The 21,234-nt window shown below is 37.9% G+C and overlaps 1 protein-coding gene across 1 annotated transcript in view; it reads right to left on the bottom strand.

Annotated features, from left to right (window-relative positions):
* Positions 1 to 4,850: 4,850 nt before the first annotated feature.
* Positions 4,851 to 21,234, bottom strand: part of DAZL (deleted in azoospermia like) — a 29,477-nt gene continuing 13,093 nt past the window's right edge. The window contains exons 2-11 of the mRNA XM_026842881.1: positions 17,071 to 17,205; positions 16,721 to 16,812; positions 15,326 to 15,377; positions 11,765 to 11,831; positions 11,309 to 11,439; positions 9,878 to 9,955; positions 8,992 to 9,042; positions 6,619 to 6,723; positions 5,807 to 5,905; positions 4,851 to 5,084 (exon numbers count right to left, since the gene is read on the bottom strand). Coding sequence (XP_026698682.1) covers positions 5,031 to 5,084; positions 5,807 to 5,905; positions 6,619 to 6,723; positions 8,992 to 9,042; positions 9,878 to 9,955; positions 11,309 to 11,439; positions 11,765 to 11,831; positions 15,326 to 15,377; positions 16,721 to 16,812; positions 17,071 to 17,205 — 864 coding nt within the window. The 3' untranslated portion in view covers positions 4,851 to 5,030. The remainder of the gene's footprint in view (positions 5,085 to 5,806; positions 5,906 to 6,618; positions 6,724 to 8,991; positions 9,043 to 9,877; positions 9,956 to 11,308; positions 11,440 to 11,764; positions 11,832 to 15,325; positions 15,378 to 16,720; positions 16,813 to 17,070; positions 17,206 to 21,234) is intronic.

Below are 21,234 nucleotides of genomic sequence, written 5' to 3'. Positions count from 1 at the left end.
CCAGGCTAAGTTCAGATTAGGTTTTACGAAAAATTTCTTCACCTAGTTGAGTCACCATCCCTGAAGGTATTTAAACAACATGCAGATATGGCACTTAGGGACACAGTTCAGTAGTGAACTTGGCAGTGTTAGGCTTATAGCTGGACTCGATCTTAAAAGGTCCTTCCAATCTAAATTACTCTATGATGTAGCATATGGACTCTGACCAACACATATTCCGTTACCTGCCTTAATATCCTCCTAAAAGCCAGAGGTAGAAGGGGGCACCCATCCCAATTACAAGCATTCCTAAAAGATTACTCCACCACATGCATGTAGGATCCCCTTTGCATATTTTAAGAAAGCCATTTATCATGCTTGTCATGATGCACAGAAGCCATTAGTCCTGTTTTAATAATTTAACTTTCTACATCAGCTTAAAGCCAACCTATGGCAAGAACTGTATGGCTGCACAGCTCAATCACGTATGACCACATGAACTGCTACAGACCAAAACTTTGAGAGAGGCGATTCTCCCCCTCTACTCCACTCTAGTGAGACCCTATCTGGAGTGCTGTGTCCAGCTCTGGAGTCCTCAAGCACAGGCAAGACACAGACCTGCTGGAGCAGGTCCAGAGGAGACCACAAGAATGACTGGGGGCTGGAACACCTCCCCTATGAGGACAGGCTGAGAGAGCTGGGGTTGTTCAGCCTGGTGAAGAGAAGGCTCCAAGGAGACCTTATAGCAGCCTTCCAGTACTTAAAGGGGCTACACGAGAGATGGGGAGGGACTCTTATCAGCGGGTGTATAAGTAGAATGAGGGGTAATGGTCTTAAACTGGAAGAGGGTAGATTTAGATTAGATATAAGGAAAAAGTTCTTTACTGTGAGGGTGGTAAAACACTGGAACAGGTTGCCCAAAGAAGTTGTGGATGCCCCCTCCCTGGAAACATGGGGATGGCCCTATCCCCCAAACAAGCCAGGTTGGACAGGGCTTTGAGCAACCTGATCTAGTGTGTCTCTGCCCATGGCAAGGGGGTTGGACTAAAGACCTTTAGCGGTCCCTTCCAAGCCAAACCATTCTATGATTTTACAGTTCTAAAAACCAATTTCTCCCAGGGAAAAAAGTGAACTACCTCTATTAACTGGTGGTTCTAGTCCTAAATTGTTCTAGATAGACTTTGCAAGAAGTCTAAGAACTCCTTGAACACTCATTCATGGTGTACTAAAGGAACCAGCACAAATAAAGGGGAAAAAACATTTGGTTGTTTGTCCTAGCCAAAAAAGGCACTACTGAGCACAGCATTATTCCTCTAAATTTAAGACAGAAAGCATTAGTGGATAAAGCCAGACTTACCTTGAACTGGGTAGGGGAAGAGAAAAATCAGCCTCCTTGACAGTTCAAACAATACATTGAAATTTGAACACCTGACTACGTAAGTACCAATAGAAACAGTTTAACAGGTAAAACCCTAACAGGGCATGATTACAAACACACCCCAAGAAGTGTAGAAGAGTACTGCAGACCCATAGGTAGAATACCGTCTTACAAGTAGTACCCCTAATATTCCACTGCATCAGGAACATACTGACTGATTACAGCATGTATCTTTACTGGACTATGTATTCAGAGGTTTTCAGAGAGGTTTTGTGATTTTATTTATGGTCCTAGTCCTAAACAGTTACTGTATGAATAAAAATCCTTAACTTCAGCTCTGACATCATATTTTAGAGCAATGTATCTTGAAATGTAAAACCTGTCCTCCTCATTATTATACGTACTAGAATCTCCCAACCTTAAGTTAAAAGAATTAACAACCCTTTTTCATGTTTGTCTTGAGCACCAAGTACACAGACGTTCACTCCAGAACTTCTAGAAAAAAAACCTTTGTATTCAGTCACTAAAGCCGTAACAGTCACTGGAACAATACAAAGGCCTTTGTAACCTCAACTAGTGCCATCTTAAAGAAAAGAATTACAGTGAAATTCCACTTCAAGAAACTTTAAAGTGCCATTCACCTCAGAGTAGAAAAATTAATAAAGAATTCATCTAGATTGTAAAGCTACTTAAGCTTTTTCTTGAAATATAGGTTTTATCTGAAAAAGCTTTGATAGTTTCTCTTTATAGCATGAAATCACTTTTTTTTTAAAAAAACTCTCAGTTACATTGTAAGTTGCAAACATTCAAGCTTTTAAATTACACATCTATCCTAAAATACTGGTCTACTAAGTCATTCCTGCAAGAAACAGAGACTGCATACCTTTAAAGGACTTCAAAAATCTGTTCCATTAAGGTATGCAAAAGAAAACCCTGTGAAATACAGTTACGGGAATAGCCTTTTGTTTCGTTGTAGCATTCAAGGATAAGATCACCTTCTCATAAGACAGAATTCAGCATCTTGGTTTAGCACACAAATACCTAGAAGGAAAAAATATTTCCATTTTGACAGGGAATTAGTGTCTGTGCCAGACAATCATTCTAATGGAGATCCAAGAATACCATCTGGCTGGCTGTCTTATTCCAAGAATAATTCTGTCAGGTGGCAAGGCTAGTGAACACAGTATGAAAAGGCCACAGCACCAAAAAGCTCACTGGGACACTTCAGGTAAAGAAATATAAAACAAGCAAGTGTCATTCTATAATACCACGCAAATGCAAGAATTTAATGTATTTATCTTGTCTTAATCAGTTTTCTTTTGACAAAAAACCTTTATTACTATTTACAGGAGAGACTTGCATGCTTTGGGGTCCCACAGAGACTGTATGTACTCTGTGCAAGCAAAGGCAGATCCACAAGAACTCCCTACTAGCTCACAACTAACACAGTCCACTTGATTTGATAATACAAGAGGTATGAATTTACAAGAAGCTCCAATTGTGCACCTATTTTGGAAATGCCTTCAGCTACAGCCATATTAAACAGATGTTTCAACTTTCTGAAAGCAACACAAAAGAGATTTACCTACTGTTTCTGTGTTATGCTTATAGGGTACTTCAAAAGAACATTTAAAATGCATGTTCTTAGTTATAACTTGTGTCATAGCCAGTAAAAGTAACAAGATGTACAATTCCCAGATGGGAATAAAAAAACCTAAGTTTCCTTAGGGTGAGAAATGGCTAACTAAGCCAGGACAACATCATCTAATGGAACAGAAAATAAATGGCGCTCATAAGGCCTAGGCTATGCATTTCACTGTGATAAGCCTTCTCAGCATGCTTGCAAGAACAGTTCCTATCTAGCACCACCATTTCAAACATACTGAACAATCAACTCACTCAACCAGATGGTCTTATGGGTAACACTTGGTCAAATAAACATAAAATATGCACTCTATGTAGATATCTTCTGTTCTATCTCTTCTTTTGGTGTTGACTCTTCAATGAGAAGTACACATAGGCACTTTGTGTTTTCTTACAGCTCAAATAAAGCCTCAAATACATCCCAGGGCAATCAAGCCAACTACAACATTAAGCCAAAATGAAATCTGCATTTGCAAAGAAACAATTACCTTTATCAATAAACTGACATCACAGCTTTAACAGCCTGAGTAGGCTGCTTAGGTACATGCAGAACAGTCTGAGCAGAGGAAAGGTAAACTGACCTGAAAAAGCAAAGCTGTTAATATTATCAGAACATCAGTACAACTCTGCATAAAGTGGCTCAAAACCTATAATCATTTCTATTCTCCCCCTGCCCCCTGAATAAAGTTTCATCCAGAGCACTCCCAAGAAGCAGTCCTTGAATATTTTCCATGCTGCAGCCATATTCCCTTAGATGTCCAAGTCTGCAACAACTCAGTTCCCTTGTATACATTTCACTAACATCTACTTCTGGGCAAGTCTTTTCCTAGCCATTACTACTTCTAAACCTTTCGGAAATCTGCAGCAGAACATACAATCTTATCCAAACTCATGTATACATCCTCAACAAGTGAGGCATGTCCTTTTTTGTCTGAAGAAATTGAGGTGTTGGGAGTAGGATGAGAAAAGCAGACTAGGACCCAACATGCAAGAATGAATACAGTTCTCAGTTCTACTCTTTCAAAACTGCAGCTGGTAACAAGAAAATTACGTTTGTTGCTACAAAACTGGAATTCTCATACAGGGCAATACATTTTTAATAGCATCAACAAGTCTTTATTATGCTCCAAGTCTTTTTCCAAGATAGTTTAAAATTAACTGTAGTATTATATTAGCATGTCACCAGAAATCTGGGAAACCAAAGTCAAAATAAAAATTTGTTTCAAATTACATGACTAAAATCTACATAATTATTAAAATAGGCTTACAGATATTCTTTGATTAACCATTTGCATGACATTAAGGCATATTTTAAAGGCAGTATTTCCTCTCACAATTTTAACATACAGGTGTTGCTAAAATTTTTCAAGTAAAAAGTGTACTCTGAGTAGCCAATACAGCTAATTCGTGCATCTTAAATTACATATAGGAATTTTAGGATTCTCTTAATTACTTTCCCAAAACCAATAAATGCTCACGACTGCAGGTACATAAACTGTCATTCAGGAACGTAACCACATTGATTAGGTAGTCCAAAGACAACCAGGACTTAAGGGCTTCAGCTAAGTTACAACTTAATCAGTGGAACAGAAGACATCGAGAGCTCAGTTGTAAAATACAAACTCTTGGGCAAATAACTGCTGCCATTTTTAAACTTCAAGAAGTAACTGGTCAGTATTAGTCAAATTGTGGTTTAAGAAAAACTCAGTGTAACATACAAACTGTACCTTAAAGCTCAGAAGAAAATCCACATGCATCAAAAACAATGTGTTTTTCCTACATAAAAACTCTTTAACATTCCAGTTACCAGCAGAAACATGCAAGCAATTAATAAAACCTGGAAGTTTGTCAACTTTTAACTTTAAACTTCAAGCTACTCAAGCAAAAACAACTATCAAAACAGGTAGAACAGGAACACAAACTTCAACTGGAAGCAACATTTTGAAAAAGGTTATACTGCATACATTGCTCAACTGAACTGTAGTAACATCAAATTAATGAATTTAGATACTCTTAAAGTCTTTGTTCATCAAACACTTTTGAGTACTGCTCTTCCTCTTCTGAAGTGATGCACCTTCCTCTCCTAGATTGACACAGGAGAAAAGATGGGAAGACAATTTTTTATAGGTAACAATCAGAATAAAGCAACTGAAGTTTCATGAAAAGTATCTCAAGACATTCTGCACTCTAATTTACCCCCCTCCCGAACTGATAAATACAGCTTCTGTATTTCTGTTTCAGAGTATATGTGCCTAGTTCATGTGTCCGTCCTTTTAAAAAACAGCAGTCTTATAAAAGATTAATAAACAACAGAAATTAAACATCACTTGGAATGGAATCAGAAACTGCAATTCTACAAAGACTGAAAACACACACAGCAAAAATATGATGACCTGCTACCAGTATGGAGTAGTTTATTGATTAAAGCATAGGGATTTACACAAAGTATGAAAAGCTGCCATCCACAGTGGGTACTTAACTGGTGTAAAGACTATAAAAAGGCTCAAACTCAACATCCTACATCCAAACCAGGGAGTAACCCACTGTCCTTTCAATAATTGTCACTGAGGAAAGATTAGTAAGCTTCATGCTCTTAAGTGTCTGTGAGTTGATTGTTAAGCAATTTTTTTATGCAGTCTTGATTAAATCCACTCAGAGCTGGACCCATACATCCCAGAGCAGGTACAAGAAAAAAATTCAAATGGCATTCTAGATATGAAACCCTTAATCTTTATGATATCTTGCAGGTGAACAAGTTGAAGGTCAGCTGTAGTTTAGGATATGATTTTTGCTTTCACTACATACCTTAAAGTAGTCTTCCTGCGATACAAAGGTGTTCCTCAGGCGGCTCTCAGGATTAAACAGACAAGATACTGCTGTTTGTATGCTTCTGTCCACAGACTTCTGAAATACAGTTATACATCTACAACAATACTGATTTTCTTAGTTAGCCCACTACTAGCAGTGTGGGTCTCACTGTTTATTTTGCATTCAGGATTCCTCTCAACTGCCTTATTTATGTTTTCTGAGCTCTTTGTCTTTTTTAATCTTTTAATGTTGGTAGCTCATTAATACCCTTAGATGTTACAACATAAGGATTCTAACAGTGACATCTCAGTTCAGCTGTGAAATAGGATGACAGCTGAAAGTCTCCTTTCAAAATTGAATTCAGTGCAAACTGCTGACCAAACTGGGATCACCTTCCACAAAAGAAAGTGAACAAGGGAATAAAACATTACCAATTCATAGGCTTGACGCTTAAAATAAATCTGTGTAAGACAGCAAGCAGCGCTACCTAACCAGCTTTTTCAGTACCTGAAATTTCCCCTGTAATTCTCAGACTAAGTAAAGCCTTGTCACTTAAAAACATTATTATACTTAACAAAGCAGAACACACATTTTATACAGCCCTCAGCACTACAGACAAGCACTAATAATTTCAACAAAATGTGAAGCTTCTGACGTTGTTCACAGAAAGATACAGTAGATGGAGCAAACTGTTTAATACAGCAACTCTAACCTTAATTTCTAGGAGACCTGTCAGAGGCCCTCTTTACTAAACCACATATGCAAATTTCTGTGAATAGGATTGACAAAAAGCATTAGAAAGCACTTACCTTTTGTGGACTGTTGGCAGACGACTGTGCAGGCTCTGGAACAGCACATTCTGTCTGTATAAATTCTGGATCCTCAGTGCAGTGATAGCTTACTGAAGTATAAACCTGTAATTTTTTTAATATTTCAGTAACACTAGGAAAATGCACACAGTTGTGTTGTCACTGGTCCTCACCTATCCATAAGTATGCTAACTTTATCTTCACACTTTCAATAAAGTTTCATGATATCTTGATCCATTAAGACAGTTCTACTTTCTTCCAAAAAGCATATATTCTAACATCTTTCCTGCCCACTGTAATCACTCTTGAGATTTAGCTCCCCAACCTATTTCCTCCATGTATGGGTTTTGCCATCAAGCACATTGAGCAATGAAGGAATTCACTGAGAATTTGAGACAACCAGCACATAACTTCAAGAAATTAAGCACTAAAATCAAATGAAAGAGGAAGCAAAACATCTACTACTGCTGCCCTTCCAAGAAGTTGCTTCTCTCTGTACAGTTCCTTTCTTGTTTGAAGCTTCCTTCATGCTAATTAATTGAATTTTTTTTTAAGATGTAAAATGGTCTAGAAAAGCACAAGCCATTTTACAATTATTTTTTTTTTTGAAAGAAACCTCTCCCTACTTCTCCCTGCTTACAGTACAGTGGTAACCCAGTGCATAGTTTAATTACAATAGCAAAGAGGCTGATAAAGTAGTTACTTTTTATGGAAGCACCCTTCCAGAGAGGACTGGCAGCTTTTACAGCCAATTTTACCAGTATCAAAAACAAGGTTAAGTACTATCACTTTTCAGGGGCCAAATTTCCCCTCCCCCCCTCAAATTTGTCAGGTTTACACAGACAGGACAGTAGCTATCAGTTTCTTGCAACACCAGTCTTAAGGATGCTGTTTGTGACTATACACAAGGTGTGCCACCCAGCATTCTCAAAAGCCCTTCAACACCAGAACTGTAATTCCAAGCTGACAATACTGGGAGAGGCAGAAGCCTACAATGTTAACAGACTATTCCTTTCTGAGCACCATCCCAAACCATCAAAAAGGGTATCATCGTATCTGACCTCATCACAGTGTAGGCATTCCATTTATGCATGGAATTGTGATTATCCACCAAACAAATACGTAGTTATAAAGCAGTAGTCTGAAGGATGACATTTCCTATCTCCTTACATGCTTGTCCTCAAACAATCTGGTGAAGAATACTTAAGAGTGGCTTAACTGAGATACTTCCAAAAAATTCTCTGCTCATATAATTGGGTTTAAAATGTCTAATGAGAACCATGATGCACACCTACTCTAAAAACTTTCTGGCTTGCTACCATTTAATTGTTGTGACATACTACACGTTGATGGATGGTAGTCAACAAAAATTATTTCAAGTCACAGGGTAACCAGTATTTCAGTGACTTCTGAACTCTATATTTAGTCTGTTTCTGCCCCCATTAAGTAAAGGTAGTTCTCACTAAAAGACACAGACTATTCATGGAAACTAAAAGGCTGCTTCTCTGCCAAGAAGTTGAAAACAAAGCTTAGTTCATTAACTGAAAGTGAGCAGAAAGAAAAAGTATTGTTTTAATATGATCAGATGCTTGTGGGCAGCAATATACATGTACAAAGTTCAATTTTCTTCATTTTTTCCCCATTTACCTTCCACAAATTCTACAGACATCTGCTGGGAATTAGCTTGAAAGACTACTGTTCAGAAGAAGATTAAGTATTACAGCTTTTAAACACCTAATAGGAACTGTACTCAATAAATACAAGATTATACCCAAAGGAACCTAAAAAGCCCTAAAATGCAAGTTTAAGTTCCAACACTTCAAGAAATACATAAGATTTTTTCTTCTCTTGTGTGAAGTCACAGAAAGCAAGTAATTTCTTTAGAAGCCTTCAGCACCATCTACAGTCTACAGTAGTCTGGCAAATAATTTAAAAGGCTGTTGAAAGGAGCCAAAAAAATAATTAGTACTTGCAGAGCAGAGTATATTGAGGCTTTTTAAATTTAAAAACAAAAATTGGAACAATAAGCAGTAACATTATACAGATCTTTTAAGTCAGGATTGTGTATCAGGTCACAGTTTATTTTTCCTTCAACTTTATGAAAAACCAATTCCATTCACGTTAAATTTCCAGAACTCTGACCAGAACACAGAGTAATGCCACAGAACAGGTAGTTCTGTTCTGCCAGGCAGCCCCCCTGAAAAAGCACCATGTCAGTAGGAAATCCTAAACAATTACCTACTCTTATCAGCAGCTACAGATTTGTATAGACCAGATTACATACAGAACCAGCCACACAGTTTGACTTTAAGTATTAAACTGTGAAAACAGTGTGCTAATTGAGAAGCCAGAAGCTTAACTTTGTAGACTTACCGGAGGCATAACATAATTTCTTTGCTCCCCAGCAAGCCATTGTGGTTGAACCTTAAACAAGAATTGGACAAGAACCAGCTTTTATTGATTCACTTCCAACACAGACTCTTTAAAAAGCCACCATTTATAACTTTTCATGTCTGGATTTTTCATTAAACAGTAGTTAAGAAGTCTTCTGTCCAGCAAGATAGCTTTTTCATGTGTACCTCATGTAGTCTTCAACACAAAGTCATCCTTACCACAAACTCAACTTCCTCCTCTCCTCATTCCAAAATTTTTTTTTTAAATAAAAAAGATTTCCAAAGATCAGGAAAATAAGTGGAATCACAGCAGCAACACTGAAAACTTCTCAAACCTCTAGTTCCTTCCAGTTTATAAACTACTTCTAGTTTAGTTTCAGTAATAGGACTTACCCACACACTTGAGTTCAAAAAAATCAGTATCAGCTAAGTGCCACTTTTAGAGGTCAGGAGCACATCCCCTCTATATACATCCCGGATTTACAGTCTGGTAAGACTCAGTGATTCTATTTTAAGTAACTAACATCAACTACCTGCACTACAGCATGTAAAACCACGAAATTCCTTCCCATGAGAAAAAGTACTGCTGATCCATGTACCTTTTCCTAATTTGGAAGTTCTCGTATCATTGCATATTTAAGAAAAAAAGTTTAAACTAAAAAAGTATGCTAAGTTATTAAAATGTTTTCACTGTATTAGAGTAACACTAGAGTTGGTTTTTTTTTTTTCCCTGTGAAGCAGGAGCTGAAGGGAAATAGCACTCACAGGAAGAGAAACACAGAAAGATCAGGCTCCAGTTAACACTTCATTCCATTCAAGTTTTGTTAAGCAAACAACCTTTCTGCTGCTACTAAAAAATAACGTACCTGATAGTTGTAGGTTGGCTGGTATCCTACAGGAACTTGCTGCTGTATCAATAAAGCTGGTGAACTGTATGGATATGTCTGCAAAAATGAAAGGTTTTTTAAAAAATGCAAAATTGAAGCAAGATAAAAAGTATTATAAAAGGTATTTATAAAGCCAGGAGCACATTTTTAGAGGTACGTAGTCACATCGTAACTTCAATTCCTGTTTCAGACTAGCTTTACTATTTAAAAGCAACCCTTATAGATTACCCATTGGGCTTCATAACTTCAGGCACTAAAAAAAACTCTAGAAGTGAGATTGTATTACGTATCTAAAAATCCCACATCTGCTTGTAGCTGATCTTTAAGTCATTTCAGAACTCATTCCATAAACTCTCTAAAATAGATCTGAAACAGATCAACTACCATGAAGTAATGGACTGAATACCAGGTTCTTGGAGCCAAAGGCAAATTAAGTATTACAGTTCTGAAGTTTCCAGGCATTTCTTCACTGCAAGCATTTTAACACAATGTTAACCTGGAACCTTCTCAGCTTCTTCAGAGAATAAAGGCACATTCCAGCATTTAAGAGAATTAGTTCCTCTGACACTATTTCACTCTCCCAATAGACCCAAGAGAATCAGCAACAGATCTACTATCAAGCACTCTACTTCAGAAAAAATATTTATGCAAGTCACTGCAGTTTGTTCACCTTCATTTGCTTAAGAAAAATACACAAAACAATCACTGTGTGATAAATAGTGCCCTGATGGATTGTCATATCATGTAGGGTTAATACAGGAAGAGACCATAATCTGGAAAGCCACCTATTCACAGTATAGGACTCAAAACAATGCTAAAAGTATTCTGCCTACATCTCAGTAAGAATGCTTGTCTTAAGTACCAATCAAGTGATGTCCTGTAGGTGTACAGTATTGGTCACAGCTGTTTAACAGCAGATGCTGTTACACAGTATTCTTACAAAGACACAACAGTCGTTCAGAAACAAGAAAAGGGGGGAGGGGGGGCAGAGTACCACAGCCAACTTCTGATTCCATACATATTTAGAAAAAGTATTTTTTCAAGTTGATGGTTTATTCTGACACAGGGCAGCAGCACATTAAATATCTGGATGCATTTGATTTGTGAAGTGCATCTGTAAGAACTGTTACATAATTAAATCTTAGCTCCACCTCTCATTCTCAAAATAAAAAGTATCTCCCTGTCTTTGTCAACAACCTTGGAAAATTAATTCATTGATGTAATCTCTTTTGTTATAAAACATTCTTTAAAGTGGTTTGAAGTCAGATGCTTCTTTTTGGGGAAGGTAATATGAAAACAAGCTGGTACATTAAGATTGGAGTGTCAAATACACATTCCTAAAGTTGTATGTGCCTGCACCTTCAAAAATATTTAATTATGTTTCAAAATCATTGACATGAATGGTCTTACCTGAACATACTGTGTTACTGGGCTCATTACAGCTGGAGGCTGCATAACTACCTCTGTATTCTGATTACCCCATACACTATGGAACTGTGGTGCAGGATTGAGGATTACTGGGCTGGGATGTACATAAGAACCTTATTTTAAAGCAAAGAGAAATACAGTTTTAAGACATTTTCACATCTATTTCATTAGTAATCTCAATTCAAGCTGCAAAAACCTTAAGTGTTTTGACTCCCGAATTTAACTCCACATTAACTGTATAGTACTGTGCTACCAAACTGAGTTACCACCAAAACTGTTTATCACACAAGTAGTGAGGTCATAAAACTCAGAACTGAAGTTTAACTGTAATACACATATTGCATCAGATAAAAAGGATTTGCGAGTATGTTAACATATAATTAAAAACAACTCTAATATATACTTGTAACATGAAGAAATTTGTTTATATATACTTACGCAAGTTTTGTTGCTTTCTAATTGCCGGCCCCAGCTTCAGCTTTTTGCCGTGGAAGTTGATTTGTGACTGAAAAACAGGTTATTGTGTAAACTGGGAAATCAGCAAGGTGGGTGGTTGGTTTGATTTTAAAGAGACTATACACTATGCTCTGCTTCTACAGCAGAGTATTCTCAACTCACATACAGGCTCCACAGCCTCCATCCTCCTCTCCCGCCTCAACATCTTACACCTTTTACCTTTAATTTCCTGCAACACTCTTGGCACTCATTTGCCTACTGACTTTCCAAAACCATTTACACACCACTTGCCTCAACAGCAACATGCACTACCAGTAGTTTGCAACTATGTATTAGTAGTGACTGTCAGCCTTCTCATTTTCTACACAGACTTCAACTATTCTTGCCTCAGTAAGGATATTTATGTAGTGACCATAGTTCCCTTGAAACCCCCTTTGCATCATCACTTATCTTCCTTACCACAACCTTCCTAAGAGGCTCCCATTTAACATGTTAGAAGTTGAACACCTAGTATTAAAGGAAACAGAAGGGTAAACCCCACTGTTTACCTGCACATTACTATATTTTCTCTAGAGAAGTTTTCAAGTGCATTCCTTCAGAACATTCAAACACACTGACATTTCAGAACGTTTCTGGCCAAAGCATCTATGTAGCACTAATCAAGAAAGAGTGAAACTGAAGTAAGGTCTGCATGTTCCTCAAATACCCAAACCCAGCATTTGAAAGACTTGCAAGACAGGGCTGGAAGCACTCCTCAGTAGTCAGCAAATGCTGGAAGCACATTTAACTTCTCATCCTCCAAGTTCTGCCGAAATGCTAGTTCACACAGAATGCAGGATTCCAGACTTTCAATGATCAGTGACTTATTACTGTTCTGCAGCACAGTATCTGGAGCCATAACAAAAGCACAGGAAGAATTTAAAGCACTCTCCCCCCCTACAGAAGTTGAATTCTATGTTCTTCAGTGAAACTGCTTAAGAGTTTGAAAACTAAAACATTCACTGATGAATGTAGGTTGAAATGGCACCACAACATGCTTACACTTCAAGGTTTATTTGGACTGACTGTAGAAGAGGGCCTGTAAGATTTGTTCTCTACAAGATTACAGTTTAAGTCTGAAGTATATAAAGCTGCTTTAATACATGAATTTAAGCAGATTAATGTTTGTTCAGGTGCTCAGAAACTTCTCCACACAAAACTCCCAAAACAGAATTCACTTTTGGGTCTGACCTCACATCCTCTGCTAAAATGGTAACTAGAAACATGTTTACATACCTATGAAAATGTGCATAGCATACATGACTACCTAAACTAGGTACTCTTACAGTTCAGAGGGCTACATTGATGTTCACAAATGCTTTACACTAAGGAGATTTTTGTCTTACCCCAATTAACGAACTTAGTACCAAGTATTAAGATCAGAATTAGATGCAGATACAGACTATGTAGATTTATCATGTCATGCCACACACTAAGGACACTTGCCTGCTTCAGAAGAAAATATGCAGTTTGTAACTTCAACAGACACCTCAATAAACTTGTTCTCACATTTCTAGTAAAGAAAGTGCTTCGAACAGACAGAAGCAGCTTTATTGTCCAATGTAAAAATAAGCAAAATAAGCAGAAAAAATATAAAAAAATGTCTCCTTTGATCATCTTCTCATACTGATAAAAATAGAATAAATAAGACATGGGTGGAAAAAAGGTGAAACACCCTGACTAGTAGTTTGACAAGTTTGTTTTGGGGTTTTTTTTAACTGATCCTGCAATACTGTGCCCAGAACCATGCAACCACCTTTTCCACCTGAGCAACGAGAGCTCTTGGAAGACAGACCTCCCCTCAAAGCAGAAGGCAGCTTTCTGTTCTGAACTGCAAACAGGTTCGTGATGGACCAAAATGCAGTTACAAATGGAATCGGACAAAATACTTTCATGCTGCACAAAGTTATAGAGCTAGGCAGATAAATACAGGCATCTAGAGTGCTAACCATGGAGAGACTCTATTGTGTTCATTTACATAAAACACTGTGACCACTCACTACAGATAATGTCCAAAACAGTTTAGCAAGGTGATCTCTGCTTATGACTTGAGCTCTAAAATGCAGATTTTCATTCTTTCCCTTTTTCCATCCCCTTCAGAAGTCAACAGCTCTGTAAGATGACTTTTATCTGGACATGCTTCTTCCTGACAAGGCAGCAATTACTTACTGCCTGTACACCTGCAATTCACACTGAAAATAAAATCCACCATATATCTCCAGGTCTTTCAAGAGCTCTGGTATACAAAGTCACATCAGTGAGTCCTATATTAACAGAGATACAGAACACTTTTATAGTTTTGAAGAAATACACAGAAAAACACCAATGAGCATGGATGAAAGGACAATGCTACTCCAGACCTCTAAAGAGGTTGCTGCCTCACAGCAAGCATTCCAACACTGATCTAGTACAATAACTGTAACCCATGGTAATAAAAAGGTGTTCTCATATAAAGTCCCAATACAGCAGTATTTTTGTCAGCTTACCATGAGTTAAAGCAAGCTTTTGAAGCTTTTTGGCAAGCATCAAGAACCTCCTGCTGAAATTTCACTGCTCTCCACTTTGTTTGAACATGTTCTCTTGCCCTTTAAGGAGCTGGACAGCCAGTGAACACAGCTGAACATATCACAGAACACTAGATTGGTGCCTAGCACATTTATCTGGATTTGTCTTCCAGATCTACTCTCCTATCCGAGAGCTTCAGAAGCAAGTGAGAGACTATTCATCCTCTAGGAACATGGGAGCTTTCTGAAGCAAAGACTTCAGAGGAAAGTATTTCAATACACGTTATTTTCAGTTATTCCACTCCATTTTGGGAGATAGCAAAACAAAAAGCTTTGTCAGTGTTTTGTGACCTGCTGAAGTTTATCAGAGCCAAATAACAGATGTGGTTGCAAGCACTGAGATTTAAAATTTCTGATACTGAACTCTAAGAGCAGGAGAGCTGTAAACAGTTCTAGCCCTTTACCTCCTATGTGAGCTACAGGAAAAACTGTACGATATGTGAACAAGTTGCATCTTACAGTCAAGGAGGCTTAAAAAAAATACTTGCCCTCTGGGTAACATCCAAATGCACAAATACTGCAAAAGAGAAACACATACTTCAACTGCTCAGGTGAAAGTAAAAAAATTAATCCTGTTTTCCATGTTACTGTTATTCCCAATAGTAATGCTGACATGACTATTTATCTGCCAAAAGCACCAGAGTTCAAAGATGATCATCCCATACAGAAAGCAAGCAGCCAAACATACATGTGAGTCTTTCAAGCACATAAATGAATGAGAACGACCAGAAACAGAATGACGTAAGACATTCAGCACACCAAGGCTAAGACTAATTTTGTTTTTCCTCAAATATACAAAGGCTCTACCCACCAGTAGACTTCAGCAAGTTTGCTTTTTGGCCTTGCCTTTACTCTACAGGGTACATAATTTGGTTTCCCCTGAACATATCTCCAACCTTCATATATTAACTTCTTCAGATAATTTAGACAAAGAGCTTACTTCCACAATTTTTTTAACATCCACATTGTCCAGGAAAGATACAAATCCATACCTGAAAAGAAAAAACAGGTTATTCAATAATCAGATTTTTTGATCTGTTAGTTGCATCATTTGGAAGAAGATCTGTTAACAGCATATATGCCAGGTACATAATACTGCATGACAGAAGTAGGGCGTGAATTTATAATTCCGCATGAAAATCTATTTACTGCTGACCAGCAGCATATACTACTGGGCCAGATGAAAGGAACTGAATGCCAGATTCTAGAATAGTATGAAACAGAAGGGCTATTCTTCCATTTCAGCTACTCAAACTGAACACTATTGTTGGTATTACTAACTCAAAGTAAAAAAAAAAAAGCCTTTTAAGATCTGAATTATCATCCAAATTTGTACTTAGTACAGAGTTTGGATGAAGGCAGAAATTACAGGAACATAATACCAGTGGGGGAAGTTATCCTTGAAGGTTTTTCAATTTCACTGCCCCCCTAGTTTATCTAGTCCATAAAATGAAGATCATTTCAGAGCATTATAGGAACACAGTTGTGCCAATTAATAGAGTATGCGAATTCATTATTAATACTCAGAACATACACTGCCTAATTGCACATCAGAATTCACCATGAAGACTAGCAAGTGATATGAGGAAATAAAACATATTTCCAGCTCATGAATTAATACATATGCCTAAGATAAAATGAGACCTTTTAAGATCTGCTTATAGAATGATAGAAAAAGAACTGTGCTGGAAGAAATATCCAGAGAGTAAAGCCTCCTTCTCAAAGCAGGGATAACTTCAAACCTGGAAGAGGTTCCCCAGAACCAAGGTCCTACACATCCTTATTTAAGTGTTTCACTACAGACAATTAATTGAGAATTCTATATATCCAGTCAGAACTTTGCTTGCTTCAACTTTGTTCAGTTTCACTCTTCAGCCAAATGAGTTTGGTTGTTTTCTAACTTATCCCTGAGTGTCAAAAGATCACAGTCCTACTGTCCAGAACAGATCACCTACCCATTCTCTTAGCCATCCTGAACTCTCCCAGGTTGTTGTTTGTTCACTACTCCAGCCATCAGAAAAATCCTATGAAACATGATGCATAAGCATCATACAAGTTTCAAGCTTTGTTTCCACTGGCTAAGTGGCAATAACCCTCTCTTCCCTGAACAGATAAACTGAAGTCAGAAAAATAAGGCTATTCTTTATAAGATTATACAGATTACAGAACAACCTAGATTTACAGGTTTCACAGCATTTACTTACGACAGAAAAATGCACCTAGCATTACGGCTTAAGCATGTCAAGTGTGTTGCTAAGTAGCTGCTCCTAACATCTATGACAGAATTACAACCACCTAGGCAGCAACCTGAAACAACTATTCATATTCTACTCACCCTCTGGAAACTCCAGATCGGTCAGTGATTACTTTCACCTCTTTCACAGTACCATATCGTTCAAAGAAACTCCGGATTTCTGCTTCATTCATCTAAAAGAAACCAAGTTTTAAACTTCAAACACATTCAGCTGTGTAGAACTGATTTAAAGCAGCCAGTACCATTTTTTAAACCCTTCTTCTACTACCATAAGAACTGAAGTTACTCACCTGTTCCAAAATTCTCTCATGACACTGCAATACCTTAAAATTGGTAAAGACACATTAAATAAAATACCCCAGTTTAATTCCCATTTCCTTCCCACTGAAGTGCCCTATACCCATCTTAAGCAATTTTAAGTATATAAATACCTTTATATCAATGCCACCAACAAAGACTGTGTTTGGCATAATTTTTCCTTCTGGAAAAACATAGCCCGTACTGGTTGTTGACAAAGGGGTATTGTCCTCTGAGACACCTGCACGCTGAGCCTCCATGTTTGCCGACTGAAAAAATTAAACAATTAAACAAAAACATATTTAAGTCGAATTATAACAGTACACTTCAAAATACTAGAATGCCTGCATCTTTCTACAGATACAGCCTGGAAGAATGAATTTCAAAAGCACCTTCCTAATTCCTTAAAGTAAGTACTTGCTGCAAACAGATCATTCATTGGAAAAAAGTTTAAAATAATTACTTAAGCTTTAAAAATTTAAATCTAGACCTAACCTAGGCTAATTTAAGTAGCCCTGTCTGGCTATATGAAGCTTCATGACCACTGTTGCTACTACTAGACACACAGCAAGAACAGCAAAATAATTCATTTCAGAACTTTACTGAATTCCTTTCAGATGTAAGCAGTATATTTAAAGAATTTAATTTATAATTTACTGTAAATTGATTAGCCAACAGAACAAATCCCATCACCTTTCTGGTCAAAAGCTTTGAATACTTGAGATGTGAGTAAGCTTACAGTCTTAAGAGCACAGGTAACAAGAGTTAAACTGTAAGTTAGCTACAAGAAGGGAAGTGAGACCTTGATGGAATTTTATCAGAAAAAAGATTTTGTCAATTTAAATACAACAGGAATATAAATGACTACGAACTTGAGTTGTCTGCACCAAAGCAGAATGTGAAGCATACACTGCATGCACAAAAGAACATTATAGAGCAACTACAATCACGATATGCTTTGCTCGCTCCTGCTTCAGACACACCCTTTTGGTCCTAAAGCATTTTGACACAACCTAGGAGTTAGGGAATCATTCAGTGCAGAAGAAGATAGAATGGTTCCTAAAACAAACAGTAATACAGTATTTTTTCAGATGAACAGACCATATACAATTCCATTTCTTGTTACTGATGCTAGCAAACATGCACTTCATACTCTGTGTAAGGTCTGAAGCATGTTTTACAAGTGTATTTTACAAAAACTAAAACACAACATAAGCAGCATGGCCACCACAAACTCTATAGGACCCCATGTCTTCTACTATCCTGAATGAATAGTTCTACCAATGTGCCATGCTTTGCCTGGCTGCTAAGAACAAACTACTCTGACAAGTTCAGTGTCACTCATCCCCCTGTACTTTAAACATTAATAAGCTTTTCTTTACAATTCAACTGGTCTGGCATTATCCCTACTTCAGATATTCTGAACTTTGATTTAGTCAAAGTTATCTGCTATTTTGAAACCTAATAATTTGCAATAGGTAGCATCCAATTTTTCAATGTAACAATTTTTGTGTTTAATGCACACTTGAACTGCAGCTGTGAGTGATAAGTACGCATTCAAACTGGACACCCAGTAAGGGAATGAGAAAATTACAAGAACCGAATTATACATGTAGCACTTTATTTGCCCAGCAATTAAACAAAGCCAAAAGAGAATTCAGCCCTCCAAATATGATTTCAGTGTGACTGAACCAAATTAACAACACACCATTACTAAAAGCCAGAGAGGGTTTGCCCGCACCTCCTCTGCACAAGTTCTAACACTTGTCAGTTCAAATTAAGCTGGCTCAAGAAATTTGGCAGGAAGATTAAAGTGAGCAGTTTTTCACCCAATTAGTATTCTGCTATTGTAGAGAATTCAATCAGCTTACTATTGAATCAGACAAGCACCAGATCCACCTCAGGATCAGTGGATGCATAAGAGGAAACACAGATGGAGGCAGCTTAGCCTATTCTGAGAAGCACTAAACCATCAAGTCAGTTCAAAACCAGTCCATGAAGCTACACCCCGGACAGAATCCGATTCCATCACACCAGATACTGTTGCCTATGCTCAATTTACTTACAAACTATGCTTCCTACTGCAAATTCTCAACAGAAGTTTTAAGTTGATCCTTTCCCTTTATCATCTAAGAACACCCTCTACCCTCCAGTGAAGTTGGGAGACAGCAACTTCCACTGTTCCATGGCAATGAAGATTGTGTAATACAACATTTCTGCTGTAAACAGAAAGAGGGTAGTTCTCCCCCTTCCTTCCTATTGTACCACAACAACTCTTCATATCACCGTGCAGGGAAATCAATCCTACGCTTACATTTCACAGGATAAAAATTTTGTACTACTTTTCAGACACATCCACTTCTGATCCGAGCTCATTCTGCAGCTAAGTAAATACTTGTGCTAGTATAAGAATACAACAAATGCAAAATCAAAACAAGAGGTGAAAAGACCACTTCTGTGGCTGCACCCCAAGCTAAAGCGCATTTGAACTGGAATCTGAGACTGCAACTCCACAGCAACCTTAAACCGGCCTGACTTGGCTTCTACTTCTCTTCTAGCCAGGTTTGCTGGAACAGATCCAGAAAAAAAAATATTCACTTTGCCGTGCTCTCTGGCAACCTAGAACAGGAAACAGCTCACAGCAGAGGCACCCAACAAGTGCTAGAAGCAGCACAAGAAAGTGGGTAGGCACGCAGATCCTGCTGGTATGCAGTCATCCATGGCCTCGGCTGCCATGTTAGTGCAGCATGCGTTTCTCACACTAATGACGCAGAACAAAATTTTCAACGAAAATACACTCATTTAATGCTTTTACAAAGGAAGCAAAGAGGCTACTTAGGCATTCTAACAAATCGGTCAACATCAAAAATAAGCTTTGGGACCTGTTAATATCTTTATTTCTCAGAACTTGAAAAAGAGCTGTTGTTGAAAAATGCACCGTGGTTAAGTCTTACAGTAAGACGACAGGAAACAAATTCTTTCAAAGTTACTTTTCAAGTCTTCAGTACTACAACGCAAAACTTCTGTGAACTGGAACAGCATACTGCCCTACCTAAAACCACATTAATTACACACTGCATTGGTAAAATGTTATTTGACTACCTAAGGTAGCATTAGGTAAACAATATACTTTCACATACAGTATGGACAAAGAACTCTGCTGCTGAATCAATGTCCAAATCCTAAACCACCGAAAGTTTTCAAAATCTGGAAAATCCTGAACTTGATAATTGGCTACCCCAAAACTACAGCATCAGCTGAAGTGACTCAACTCTTCAAAAATACCCTAAGTGGGGTTAATTTGTCTGTCCTTCTCAGTATCTTTGAAATCAAATTTCTGTGTATTAGGAAACTTAGGGCTTATTCAAAGGTTTTCACTTTACTGAAGTAACATTTTTCCCTTTCATCACAAGGTAAATTTAATCAGCTTGCTCTCTGCATTATTCCAGCAAGAATCAAGTTTAAATTGATGCCTGGAAACTGGATTAACCTCTTGATTACAGTAGTCATGAGGCTAGTCAAGACTTTTGGCAAAATAAAGGTGGAAAAGGCCTACCGTTAGGGCCAGGTGGTTGAAATACGTAGCTACTCAAGTGGGTTACAAACATCACTCGGTCTTACACACATCTAAGGGAGGAAAACCTTACATTTTTCTTTCGGTCACATAAGTCCCCGATTCCTTGGGCTTCTCCCTGTCCTTTCCCGACCTCATACACTCTTTGTTTAAAGGAAGTATTGAACATTTTGGGTTTTAATTTAAGTATTTAAAACTCCTGATTTACGTCTCGCAGACTTTCTGCGCGCAGGAATCGGTTACCATGACAACACACTACCTAAAGAAAGAAAATGTCCGCCGGTACAATGTGCTCTTCCCATTAGGCAGCAGGTGGAGCTATCAGTCAGGTACTTAAGACGCTCGCACGCTAACAGCTGCGACTTTTAATGTTTAACTTCTTTTAAAAACACCCTAGTCTTCAAAGGTGTTGCTCGAGTGTCTGGGTTACAGTCGCAAATTCAATTTCTCAAAAAAAAAAAAAAATCCTTAAAAAGAAACAGCAACTTGCATGTTGAAGGAGCAACGTGCCAGTTCAGACAGTAACTCCTACTGACCACACGGAGTCCACAACGCACTACGCGAAGTCATTTTTTTTTGTGAGGTTAAAAAAATAAACCCGACAACCCAAAAAGTCAAACCACCACTAAGGGTGAACCTCTGGCGAGCGCGTCAGGGAGCCGGCGGGGCGGTCGCCTCACGTCCTGCGGGCTTCGCACCTCGCCTGCCAGGCGGCCTCGTTACC

This window comes from Athene cunicularia (assembly GCF_003259725.1).
Source record: "Athene cunicularia isolate RWA chromosome 2 unlocalized genomic scaffold, athCun1 chr2_part1, whole genome shotgun sequence".
Taxonomy (NCBI): domain Eukaryota; kingdom Metazoa; phylum Chordata; class Aves; order Strigiformes; family Strigidae; genus Athene; species Athene cunicularia.
Note: the sequence above shows the minus strand (reverse complement) of the source record. Positions and strands in the feature narration are given on the sequence as shown.